Source organism: Pseudorasbora parva, chromosome 2, assembly GCF_024679245.1.
Source record: "Pseudorasbora parva isolate DD20220531a chromosome 2, ASM2467924v1, whole genome shotgun sequence".
NCBI lineage: Eukaryota > Metazoa > Chordata > Actinopteri > Cypriniformes > Gobionidae > Pseudorasbora > Pseudorasbora parva.
In genome coordinates, this window is record NC_090173.1 from 17,639,648 (window position 1) to 17,653,082 (window position 13,435).

Below are 13,435 nucleotides of genomic sequence, written 5' to 3' on the forward strand. Positions count from 1 at the left end.
GATTCTTGCTAGTGTCTGTTCATCAGTGCTTATGATACACGACACATACAGTCAAAATAATAGCAGTACAATGTGACTAACCAGAATAATCAAGGTTTTTCGTATATTTTTTTATTGCTACGTGGCAAACAAGTTACCAGTAGGTTCAGTAGATTCTCAGAAAACAAATGAGACCCAGCATTCATGATATGCACGCTCCTAAGGCTGTGCAATTGGGCAATTAGTTGAATTAGTTGAAAGGGGTGTGTTCAAAAAAATAGCAGTGTGGCATTCAATCACTGAGGTCATCAATTTTGTGAAGAAACAGGTGTGAATCAGATGGCCCCTATTTAAGGATGAAGCCAACACTTGTTGAACATGCATTTGAAAGCTGAGGAAAATGGGTTGTTCAAGACATTGTTCAGAAGAACAGCGTACTTTGATTAAAAAGTTGATTAGAGAGGGGAAAACCTATAAAGAGGTGCAAAAAATGATAGGCTGTTCAGCTAAAATGATCTCCAATGCCTTAAAATGGAGAGCAAAACCAGAGAGACGTGGAAGAAAACGGAAGACAACCATCAAAATGGATAGGAGAATAACCAGAATGGCAAAGGCTCAGCCAATGATCACCTCCAGGATGATCAAAGACAGTCTGGAGTTACCTGTAAGTACTGTGACAGTTAGAAGACGTCTGTGTGAAGCTAATCTATTTTTAAGAATCCCCCGCAAAGTCCTTCTGTTAAAAAAAAGGCATGTGCAGAAGAGGTTACAATTTGCCAAAGAACACATCAACTGGCCTAAAGAGAAATGGAGGAACATTTTGTGGACTGATGAGAGTAAAATTGTTCTTTTTGGGTCCAAGGGCCACAGGCAGTTTGTGAGACGACCCCCAAACTCTGAATTCAAGCCACAGTACACAGTGAAGACAGTGAAGCATGGAGGTGCAAGCATCATGATATGGGCATGTTTCTCCTACTATGGTGTTGGGCCTATTTATCGCATACCAGGGATCATGGATCAGTTTGCATATGTTAAAATACTTGAAGAGGTCATGTTGCCCTATGCTGAAGAGGACATGCCCTTGAAACGGTTGTTTCAACAAGACAATGACCCAAAACACACTAGTAAACGGGCAAAGTCTTTGTTCCAAACCAACAAAATTAATGTTATGGAGTGGCCAGCCCAATCTCCAGACCTTAATCCAATTGAGAACTTGTGGGGTGATATCAAAAATGCTGTTTCTGAAGCAAAACCAAGAAATGTGAATGAATTGTGGAATGTTGTTAAAGAATCATGGAGTGGAATAACAGCTGAGAGGTGCCACAAGTTGGTTGACTCCATGCCACACAGATGTCAAGCAGTTTTAAAAAACTGTGGTCATACAACTAAATATTAGTTTAGTGATTCACAGAATTGCTAAATCCCAGAAAAAAAAAATGTTTGTACAAATAGTTTTGAGTTTGTACAGTCAAAGGTAGACACTGCTATTTTTTTGAACACACCCCTTTCAACTAATTGCCCAATTGCACAGCCTTAAGAGCGTGCATATCATGAATGCTGGGTCTTGTTTGTTTTCTGACAATCTACTGAACCTACTGGTAACTTGTTTGCCACGTAGCAATAAAAAATATACTAAAAACCTTGATTATTCTGGTTAGTCACATTGTACTGCTATTATTTTGAACAAGACTGTACATAACAAATAAGGGGATGAAACCAAGAGAATGAAAAGAATAAGAAAATATACCAATCAGGCATAACATTATGACATAATATTGTGTTGGCAACATATATGTTGGATATATGACTTGATATATATCCTTTTGCTGCCAGCCCTGACCCGTCGAGGCATGGACTCCACTAGACTCCTGAACAGAGGTGGACAGTAGTGGAGTATTTTTACTTTCTACTCAAGTACATTTTTCAAGTATATACTTTATCCGTGTTTTTCTTTGGAAAACGTTTACTTCTCTACATTCCAAAGCATAATACACAATGGCATACTTTTTACTGCACTACATGTCATAAATAAAAATTAACTTGTTAAAATGTTAACTAGTACTTTCTAAATTTGAGTAAAAGTATACAGCACTACGTTTTGTATGTCATTAAGTATTAAATCATATTCAATATGGAACGTAGTGCTGTAAAAAGTACAATATTATGTTTTACAAGATTATGAATTAAAAGGGGGTATTTTGAAAAATGCAATATACCTGTGTGTGTGTGTGTATGTATATATACCCTAATTAAATATATATATATAATAAATATATATACCTATATACATACCCTAATATATATATATATACCCTAATTAAATTCATAATCAAAGCCTTAATCAATATTTACCTTCCTATATTATTATAATGCTTCTTTCCAGTTATGATTTTGCCTAAGAGAACCACTGATTGTTTCTTGTTTTCTAAAGTGTGTATTTGGTCTCTGAGGAGTGACTGAGGGTCTGGCCTAGAGATGTGTGATGTGTCACTAAAACACTTGAAGGCGTCGTGTGTTTGGATTTTGGAGGCATTACACATAACATGCCAGGAGTGCAGAAACAGTGTTTGCTCACTTAACCCGGCTTCCAGATATGAAATATGGATTTGTCATTCATTTAATTTATTATATTTTATATTTTCCTTTTACTGAAACACTAAGGGGTCAAAAAAGAATATTGCCTGTACTATTGTCTGTACCTCTTATTGAGAGAAAGCACATGCTATGTTTTGGGATTGAACTGGAGATTAATCAGCTCCAACATTGGAGAGACTGTGTATCTATGTATGTATGCAATATTCTGTGTTATAGATCAGCGTTGAGAATGGACATCCTGATGAGTGGACTTGTTGTTCTGGGCAAGCTGGTGGCTGCTCCAGACCTGGAAGGTCACTACGGGCCTAATTCCAGGGTGAAAGCTTCAACAAGTGACACTTCTATGGAGACGTGCATCAGATTAACTGACAATTTGTGGAAATTTACCATGATTGTGCATCTTCTCTGAGCCAATCAGAATCATCCACATTGCAGTAATGACGTGGATAGACCCTGAAAACAGTATAACTGTTGTATGTACGATAGGGCGGGGAAACGAGACAGGGAGAGAGGGAGCGCAGCCTACAAACTCCTTGTGAGACTTAAAGCTGGCTTCTGCTGTTGAAACTGCAAAATATTCTTCAGTAAAAAAATGTTTTGAATTAATTACACTCCTGGCTCTTTGTCTTCATTTTGCACTACTGGTCTTGAGGTCATAAACTGTTAACCCATAACAGAAAGTTTTCCAAAGAAGAACACTGATAAAGTACATATACTTGAAAAATAAAATACTTGGAAAGTAAAAATAGTTCTCTATACTGTCCACCTCTGCTCCTGAAGATGTTAGCAGCAGATCTTTTAAGTCCTGTAAGTTGTGACGTGGGGCCTCCATGGATTGGACTTGTTTGTTCAGCACATCCCACAGATGCTCGACTGGATTGAGATCTGAAGAATTTGGAGGCCAAGTCAACACTTCAAGCTTCTTCTTGTGCTCCTTAAACCATTCCTGAACCATTTTTGCTTCTAGCAGGGCACTAGGGTTTACATGAAAGGGTGTACATGGTCTGCAAAGATGCTTAATTATGGCAGGACCCAAGGTTTCCCAGCAGAACATTACTTAAAGCATCACACTTCCTCTGCCGGCTTGCCTTGCATTCTTCCCATAGTGCATTCTGGTGCCATGTGTTCCCCAGGTAAGTGACGCACACGCACCGGGCCATCCACGTGATGTTAAAGAAAACATGATTCATCTTCTATTGCTCATTGATCCAGTTCTGATACCCATGTGCCACTGTTGGCACTTTCAGCTGTGGACAGGGGTCAGCATGGGCACCCTGACTGGTTTGTGGCTATGCAGCCCCATATGCAACAAACTGCGATGCACTGTGTATTCTGACACCTTTCAATTTAACTTCTTAAGCAATTTGAGCTACAGTAGTTCATCTGTTTGCCCGGACCACATGGGCCAGCCTTCATTCCTACGTGCATCAATGAGCCTTGGCCGCCCCCATGACCCTGTCGCCGGTTCTCTACTGTTCCTTCCTTGGAGCACTTTTGATAGATGCTGACCACTGCAGACGTGAAACACCCCACAAGAGTTGCAGTTTTGGAGATGTTAATCTAGCAATCAAAATTTGGCCCTTGCCAAACTCACTCAAATCCTTACACTTGCCCATTTTTTACTGCTTCTAACACATTAACTTTGAGAACAAAATGTTCCCTTTCTGCCTAATATATCCCACTCACTTACAGCCAGGTGCCGTGGTGAAGAGACAATCAGTGTTATTCACTTCACCTGTCATAATGTTATGCCTGATCGGTGTATATAATTTTGTACCAATATATTATTAATAAGAAGATTAAACAGCAACAGTCTGTTATGAAATGTGTGTTTGTATACTCAAACAAAGCCTGAAGAATTTGTGAAACTCTCAATTAAAAGGAACATTTAAACTGTTCTTTATATTTTGGGCTTGAACTTTAATCAAGAAGAAAATCTGATGAGTTTGACATTTGTTTATATGTTTAAAGGAATAATGACAAAGATATTATACAATTTTGTATTATTTTGGGACAATGAAAGAAGAAATAGTCCGAATCCACGTCAAATTTAGAGTTCCAAGCAACCCCATACAATTAACACAGTTTAGTAATCACATTAATACAAAAGCGAAGAAAACATTTAATGTGTTATACACTTTGGCTATTTGTTTAGGCCAATATGGTTGTATAGTAGGCTAGGCCTATGAATAAAATAAAAAAATAATTGGTTTGTTGTTGTTGTTGTTTTTTAAGTTTGTTATTTTTATCATTACAGCCCTCAAGAGTTCTAGATGTTCCCCTTTTCCATTGTTGCACTTTGAGATTCTTGAATGAAAAGTGCGTTATAAATAAAATCTATTATTATTATTATTACATGTATCGCTCTCCGCTCTCACGTGCACTGCCGATGATGCTGCCACTGGATCAGCTGCTAAGCAACCAAAGACGCCGCCACTCACAACAGAAAGCAATTTCTGTTGACCGACAGAGACTTTATCCAATGAGGATGGAGAGCGCTAGTGACGCACAGCATTTTGACCAATCAGCATCTTCGAGAGGCGGGGAGAGTGTAAATAGATAGCAAACTTGACACAATTTACCAAAGCAACGCTGCCGGTAACGTGCGACTTAAATGATGACCGAGAGGCGACACACAAGTAACGGATTTAGTGTAACTCTACCTTGCTCACAGACATGAGAAAGCAGTTTAGATCGTTATAATCCGGTGATAATGTTCGAAAACAGACTAAACCGGGACTTGCGCACTTGTTTAGAGATAATAATAATAATTATCATTCAAACGAGCAGATCTGTGATTGACAGCATCTTATTCGTTTAAACTAACACAGTCGACGACCATGTCGACAGACATAAGCCTGCACGAGCTGGTGGATCTCTCCATCGGGACGCCTGATGTCGGATCTGTCCATTTCGGCGCTCTGCACACTTTACTACACGCCATCCTGGGACACCTGAAGATCGAGAGGGTCACAACTACCTGGAAGGAGGCGGACAACGACCATGACAGCCCGACACAGACTAAAGCCTTGCAGCTGGACAAGGCGAGCCCCTATCGAGTGATGGAGGAGAAGGTGCGGCGGATGGAGGAGCAGATGCGCGCGTTGGAGGCTCTGCCCAGCGCCTCTGAGCTCATGGGCTCCTCCGACACGGCGCTCGGCGACATGTGGACGCTCATGCAGCTCCGCAGAAAGGCGCAGGGAAACGAGGACGGGGTGTCCAAGGTAAGCCACTGCTCCGCAGGCAGGATGCAACTTACAATAGGTAAGTTACTATGGAGGGCCAAATTACTCAAAATGAAATAATTACATAAATAATGAATTCAATAAAACAACAATTAAATGTACAACGTTTATTCTGAAATAATTCAATAATTTATTAAATTATTAATTTAATAATTAAATAATTAATTCAATTAAATATTAATTTAATAATTTAATACATAAATGTATCTATTTATTTTGTAAAACTACATGAAATTGTTTAATATATCTCACAATTAGGCCTACCTCTTCCGCACACACTATTGTTATATTTAAAAATCTATTTTTTCATTATTTAATATTCTTTTTCAAAAAGACGTTTTTTCATAATAATTTGCTGCATTGACGCCTATTTGATGGATCATGCATTTCCAAAGGACGATTTTCCCAAAGATTTTGTTCATAATAATAGAGGACATTTCACAAATGCCAATCAACAGGCAGTGGGCGGAGCTTGGCGGTGATTGGTTTGAAGGCAACCTCCAGTAATCTCTCTTGAAGCCAATAAGGAAGTAATGTGAACTGTAATTCCTTAACTAGGGACAGGCTCCAGAAGGGAGCAGAATCTCATTGAGCCCCATGTTAAAATGCCCAACTTTACAGCTGAAAAAACATGTTTACAGCTGGTTCAAATTGTGGTTTTGGCCTATACAGCTCATTTTGACCTTCATGACAACTGTAAGGAGGGTGAATTTATATAAAGCCATAAAGTTCTGCATAATTAAGGGCGTGGTTACTTTGAGTGACAGGTGGATAGCCATTTATCCGCCTTCTATAGTCCGCCCACATCCCGCCTTTTTGCCCATTTTCTGTTATCCGGGAGTGACACGCGATGACTCGCTCGCAAGATGGCAACGCCCCCCTCCACCCTACTTTAAGCTTCAGAACAGCTGGAATCCTATGGGTGACGTCATGGACACTACGTACATTTTTTTTTTTTTACAGTCTATGGTTTGAAGTTGAAGAGTCGACAGACATGACATATCGATTTTTGTGTGGTGTGGTGACATCACGGAACACCAAGGGTGCTTCTCATTTCTTATTTGTGACTGAAAGTGTATTTTTACTCTATTGAATTTTCTAAAAACCTGAAAACTATGAGAACTGTGACTGTGTTTAAGGCAGTGCGTTGTTATCTTGATCAATTCCTGCCGCCACATTAATTTCCAATCAATTCCTCTATTTCCTTTTGCCACTTGCCAGACCCAGACAGAAAAAAGTAATCACAACCTCACAATCTGAACGGATTATCCAATCAACGCCAAGTTCCGCCCACTGCCTGTTGATTGGCAAATGTGAAATGTCTTCTAGTATCATGAAAAAAATCTTTGGGAAAATCGTGCTTTGGAAATGCATGATTGGTCAAATAGTTCGTAAATGCAGCATATTATTATGAAAAACAGCTTTTTGAAAAAGCGCTTTTAATAATTAAAAAATCATGATGTTATCATCATAATAATAAGCAGGGTAAAGCCTACTCGGTTCTGTGGTAGAAGTGTTGTGCCAGTCGGCTAGTACATTAGCCTGACAAGCCAGACCCACATCAAGATGTTTGGTCTGGAAACTCACCATTGACAGGGCTCAATCCGAGGGGCGGGATAAACGGTTGTCTTTCAAACTCCCTCTGCACGCGATAGGATAGAGCTACAACCAACCAGAGCAACGAAGGTTAAACAGAGCTCGTTGACAGATTAAACATTCGCCGTATCCGGTCGGCTAAACTCCGAACACATCTTCCCTTCTTAAGAATGACTTCAGTGCCGTTCTTTGTTCTTTTCTCTGAGAAAAGCTTAACTCCTAGTCTTCCAGAATCGCAGTCAAAGCTGATTCGAAAGACCGCCGTTTTCCAGCTTCTGTGTTTACTAGAAGCACGCAAGCGCAACTCGGCCGTCGTCATTATGGCCCCGTTCGCCGACTCTATACACGAAGTGATTGGCCCGTCCAGATTGAGAGGAATACAGCTCAGGAGGGTATTGAGAGTGCCTAGACGACACTTGCGGGCAGATTAAATTTGCTGCCGCTAGGGTGCGTCTAGATTTCTAGGCTACTAGTCCATGGTACTTGTACAAATACCACAGGACATAGTAGTAACTTATTGAGGACCAAATTACTCAAAATGAAGTAATTAAATAAATAACTCAATAAAACAACAATTAAAATGTACCTATTTATTCTGAAATAATTAAATAATGAATTATTTTAATAATTAAATATTAACAATTTTGGATTCCCCAAAAAAACTTTGAGCAAACAGCTCTAAAAAAAACAACAACACAACGTTACTAAAAACGAAAACGTTATTCCTTTGCGTTTATATATATATATATATATATATATATATATATATATATATATATATATATATATATATATATATATATATATATATATATATATATATTAGTGCTGTCAAACGATTAATTGCATCCAAAATAAAAGTTTGTGTTTACATAATATATTTGTGTGTATAATATGTATAATTATTATACGAATACAGTCATGCTTGTATATATTTAAGAAAAACTAAAATATCACATGGTCCTAAGTATTCAGACCCTTTGCTGTGACACTCAGCAAACTCTCAGTTTGCTGTGATATTTAACTCAGCAGATGCTGTCCATTTCTTCTGATCATCCTTGAGATGGTTCTACACCTTCATTTGAGTCCAGCTGAGTTTGATTATACTGATTGGACTTGATGAGGAAAGCCACACGCCTGTCTATATACAACCTTACAGCTCACAGTGCATGTCAGAGCAAATGAGAATCATGAGGTCAAAGGATCTGCCTGAAGAGCTCAGAGACAGAAGTGTGGAAAGGCACAGATCTGGCCAAGCTTACAAAAATTGTCTGCTGCACTTAAGGTTCCTAAGAGCACTGTGGCCACCATAATCCTTAAATGGAAGACGTTTGGGACAACCAGAAACCTTCCTAGAGTTGGCCGTCTGACCAAACTGAGCTATCAGGGGAGAAGAGCCTTGGTGAGAGAGGTAAAGAAGAACCAATAGATCACTGTGGCTGAGCTCCAGAGATACAGTCAGGAGATGGGAGAAAGTTGTAGAAAGTCAACCATCACTGCAGCCCTCCACCAGTCGAGGCTTTATGACAGAGTGGCCCGACAGAAGTTTCTCCTCAGTGCAAGACACATGAAAGTTTGCTAAAAAACACCTGAAGGACTCCAAGATGGTGAAAAATAAGATTCTCTGGTCTGATGAGACCAAGATAGAACACGTTGACCTTAATTATAAGCGGTATGTGTGGAGAAAACTAGGTACTGCTCATCACCGGTCCAATACAGTCCCAACAGTGAAGCATGGTGATGGCAGCATCATGCTGTGGGTTTTTTTTTTTTAGCTGCAGAGACAGGACGACTGGTTGCAATCGAGGGAAAGATGAATGCGGCCAAGTACAACCAGAATGCTCGACCTCAGACTGGGCCGAAGGTTCACATTCCAACAAGACAATGACCATAAGCACATATCTAAAATAATGAAGGAGTGGCTTCATGACTGTGTGGCTTCAACTCCGTGACTGTTCTTGAATGGCCCAGTCAGAGCCCTGACTTAAACCCAATTGAGCATCTCTGGAGAGACCTGAAAATGGCTGTCCACCAACGTTTACCATCCAACCTGACAGAACTAGAGAGGATCTGCAAGGAGGAATGGTAGAGGATCCCCAAATCCAGGAGTGTGAAAAACTTGTTGCATCTTTCCCAAAAAGACTCATGGCTGTATTAGATCAAAAGGGTGCTACTAAATAAATCTGCAAAAATGTCAACAATTCTGTGTTTTTCTGTCAATATGCTGTGTGTCTATTAATGAGAATTTTTTTTAACTTTAAGGATTTTAGCAAATGGCTGTAATATAACAAAGAGTGAAAAATGTAAGGGTGTCTGAATACTTTCCGTACCCACTGTATATTTATAATTTATATTATTATATTATTATATTATATAAAAATATAAATATTTTATATATAAATATAACAAACATATTTTCTTGAACAAACAAAATTCACATTGGAGGTAGAGTTTTAAACAGTGAAAGGCGTTCTGAGTTGAGTAATGATGTACAGAGCCCGGGGCCGGTGAGCTGCTGCTCTGCTGGGGGTCTGCAGGAGGCTGAATGTTTCATCAGCGTGTCTCAGCTGTAGATGACTGATGACAGACCACAGAACAATGAGCCACAGACACTGAGCTCCATTCTCAAATAACACCATCTGTGTCTCGTGTTCCACAAACTACATGTTTGTCACACTCCCCAAACCCCTGTTTCTGAGATACTGAGAGACTTAAATATCAGTGATGAATGTCAAATAACACTTCCTATTTACCATATTTCACCACTGCTGAGGGTTTATTTGAGTCAGAACACAGTTCTGCTCAGCACAGCTTGTTAACATACACACTAAATGAGGCATCATGAAATAGAGGGTAAACACTTTTTGCTTTAGGGCACAACGGGGCTAAAGATACACTTAAAGAAAAATGTACTTTTCATTACTTCCATAGTGTATGATTGCTGAAAAAATGTTTTGGAATATTTAACATTTATGAAGCAACAAATTTTGTGTTATATATTAAAATAATAGTGGAATATAATTTTAAATATTTATAATAAAATAATAAAACTAAATGAAACTATTTTCCCATCATTGACGTAATTTTCCAGCTTTCCGGGTTTTCACTGTTGGACTCTAGGGGGTGCTATCACGTATCTTCTGAAAGAGTACAGAATCTCCTCATCAAAACACAGGCGAAGAAGAAGCAGAAACAACCAATGAATGCATTGATTATGCACATTGTAGTTTTTTGGGGAAAACAAATAGATTTTCTCAGGTTTTTTCTAAATATTGCTTTTTTATGAAAGTGTGCAAAAAAAAATGCATTAAGCTAGAATAAAAAATGTTTAAAAGCAGATGATCTGATCTTTCTTTTGATATATTGCATGTTCAGATATTCATACAACAAAAATATTTGGGGGGCCATGAAAAAAAAAACACTGTCAGGAAAAGTGTTAAAGGTGCACTATGTAGTATTTTTGCAGTACAATATCCAAAAACCACTAGGCCAGTGTTATATATTTTGATCAGTTGAGTACCTACAATATCCCAAATGTTTCCAACTACCAGGACGTTTCAGCATAGCGTTTGAGGGAGTCGCCTGTCAATTGCGTCATATCTGCGTTACCCTCGGTTTCAGGTTTTATTTGGTAGGAGCGCTTTACTCTTAGCAGTGTGTGAACGCATGGAGTTACGTCATAACATCATTTTAAACACACTTAAATGTATCTAATATGATAAACAGAGCTCCATTACCTCATAATCATAACCGGAAGAGCGGATTAGTGCAGGCGCCCGGTGAATGTGTCCCGTCCCGTCATAATAAAAGTCCCGGTGTTTGCGAGGCGGGTGTTTGTTTAAAGGTGCACTATGCAACTTTGCGTCCACTGGAGGGCGCCTATTCTAAATGGCTCGTGAGTACCGGGACTTTTATTATGACGGGACGGGACACAGTTGCTGGGCGGCCGCACTTCCGCTTTTTCCGGTCAGGTAAAAATAGCTATTTTTATCATATCAGATACATTTAAGGGGCCAAGGGCTTCGGCCATCCGTCCGCTCTCTTCCCTGAACTGAAATGAAGTAGTGAAATGAAATCTGCTTTACACTACAGTAACGTTAATAACCGCATGCATGAATGTGATTTCTGCCCGAGTCCTATTTTCCACCGGCTGTGTGGTGAAGACCACATCTCCCAAGATGCTGCGCTCACACTTTGCGTCATCAAACTACGCATTTGTTTTGAATAGGCGCCCTCCAGTGGACGGAAAGTTGCATAGTGCACCTTTAAATGAGCACTAGGTAACTTTTCAACCTTCATAATATATTTTCAAGACTCTTGTGATGATACATCGACTTACAATAGGTTGATTGACACGTCTGCCAAAGCTTGATGGGGTCTATATCGTTTTAAGCTTCGGGTTTCGGGTAGTAACCCAAGAACAAAAAGAACTACATCAACTGGCCTTGGATCAACATTGGGCCAGCGTTTGCTCGTTGGCGTGAATCTGAAGGATTGCCCGACCAATGCTGACTTGGCTGTCATGCTTGTTATGGTTATTATTACCTACCAGTCAAAAATTGAATTGAAGTAGCATATTGATTCTGTAAAACGGTAATCAATACTAGACTACTATAATGACGCTGGCTTATAAACGTGAGCATCACGATCATTTGGCGTTTGAAAAAATGAAAACCCATGAAATTATATTCATGACATGCTGAAACATGCCACTGTACCTGGGATGAAGACATTTCACACGCGACGCCAGAAGAACACCTGCATGGGAAGTAAACTCCTCCTGCAGTGTTCAGGGGAACTGTTAGTGATGTGTGGGCCAGCTTTTTTTCCAACCCGTGGGTCCTGCTTTTATGAAATTATTTGGCCTGCCCCGCACCACTGTATATATTTTTACAACCCGCACCAATGTACATATTTTTACAACCCGCCCCACACCCGCGACCATTAAATAGACATACGGGGTCCACGGGTTATGAGACGACCCGCTCATCACTAGTTCAGGACTATCATGGTTGTCATGTCAACAAATGCACGCGCGCATCCCCTGATGTAGGATGACTGAGTTTACGGCAATAGTAGAGAACAATATTTTTTCCCAACTGTAGGGGGACCCCGAGAGCAAAAGTTACCCAGTGCCGCTTTAAAGGTGCACTGTGTAATTTTTAGCGGCATCTAGTGGTGAGGTTGTGAATTGCAACCGTCCATCGCTCACCCCTCCCTTTCAAAGCAAAAAGAGAAGCTATGGACACAGGACAAAGATGTCCAGTGTTGCCAAATCTGCAGTTTTCCTGTGTAATTTAACACTGTTGCTGCTGGCTGTTTTTCAAGTCCACGGGTTGAAGCGACTCCAATAATGAAATATTTATCCCTGGTAATGTACATTTTAGCTGGGGAACTCGACCAAAAAATGCAGATTTATTACTTTTTACTGGGTTACCATTTGTTTGGTTGTGAGTGATTTTCAGGTTTACATAAAACTTTATATTTACCCATCTATCTGTACATGTCTATAGTAGCACTAATAGCACCTAATGACATCCACGTCTCGCATGACACTAAGTTTGGCTTGAGCTGCGATCGCTTCTTCTCCACGTCTCTCTCCATCCACCGATAAGCCGACAGTAATTAACCTCCCGCAGAGCCGGCGCTTGTTTCACAAACACTCCGGTGACGCGGGTGCACGGGGAGGTCCTGCTCATCTTCTTAATCATTAATGTTTTGTTTGGACATGTTTGGAGTCACCCATGGTTATCCGCCGGTGCCCTCAGTAGACCCCCCCCCCCCCCCCCCCCCCCCGGACTAAATCCAGGGAAGCTGAACAGGAATGAGAAGCACGGGTGATTGCGCGGGTTCAGGAGCGGAGCCAGCGGGACACTCAGGCAATGCTGGCGTCAAAACTTGTGATCCTCACTGGGGAAACGCTGGCTCACTGGAGTGATGCGTTCAGTGAGGAACGTCAATGGGGGGTCTGGGTGGTAATGATTGACCGGTGTTTTAGAGCTGGCTGTGTGTTTGCATAA

General features: G+C 40.2%; 1 protein-coding gene across 3 annotated transcripts in view; it reads left to right on the forward strand.

Moving 5' to 3' along the window:
* The first annotated feature begins 5,354 nt into the window (after nt 1-5,354).
* Nucleotides 5,355-13,435, forward strand: part of LOC137051119 (glutamine-rich protein 2) — a 44,865-nt gene continuing 36,784 nt past the window's right edge. For all 3 annotated transcript variants that reach the window (XM_067428798.1, XM_067428799.1, XM_067428800.1), the window contains exon 1: nt 5,355-5,798. In XM_067428798.1, the coding sequence (XP_067284899.1) occupies nt 5,415-5,798 (384 nt within the window). In that variant the 5' untranslated portion in view covers nt 5,355-5,414. The remainder of the gene's footprint in view (nt 5,799-13,435) is intronic.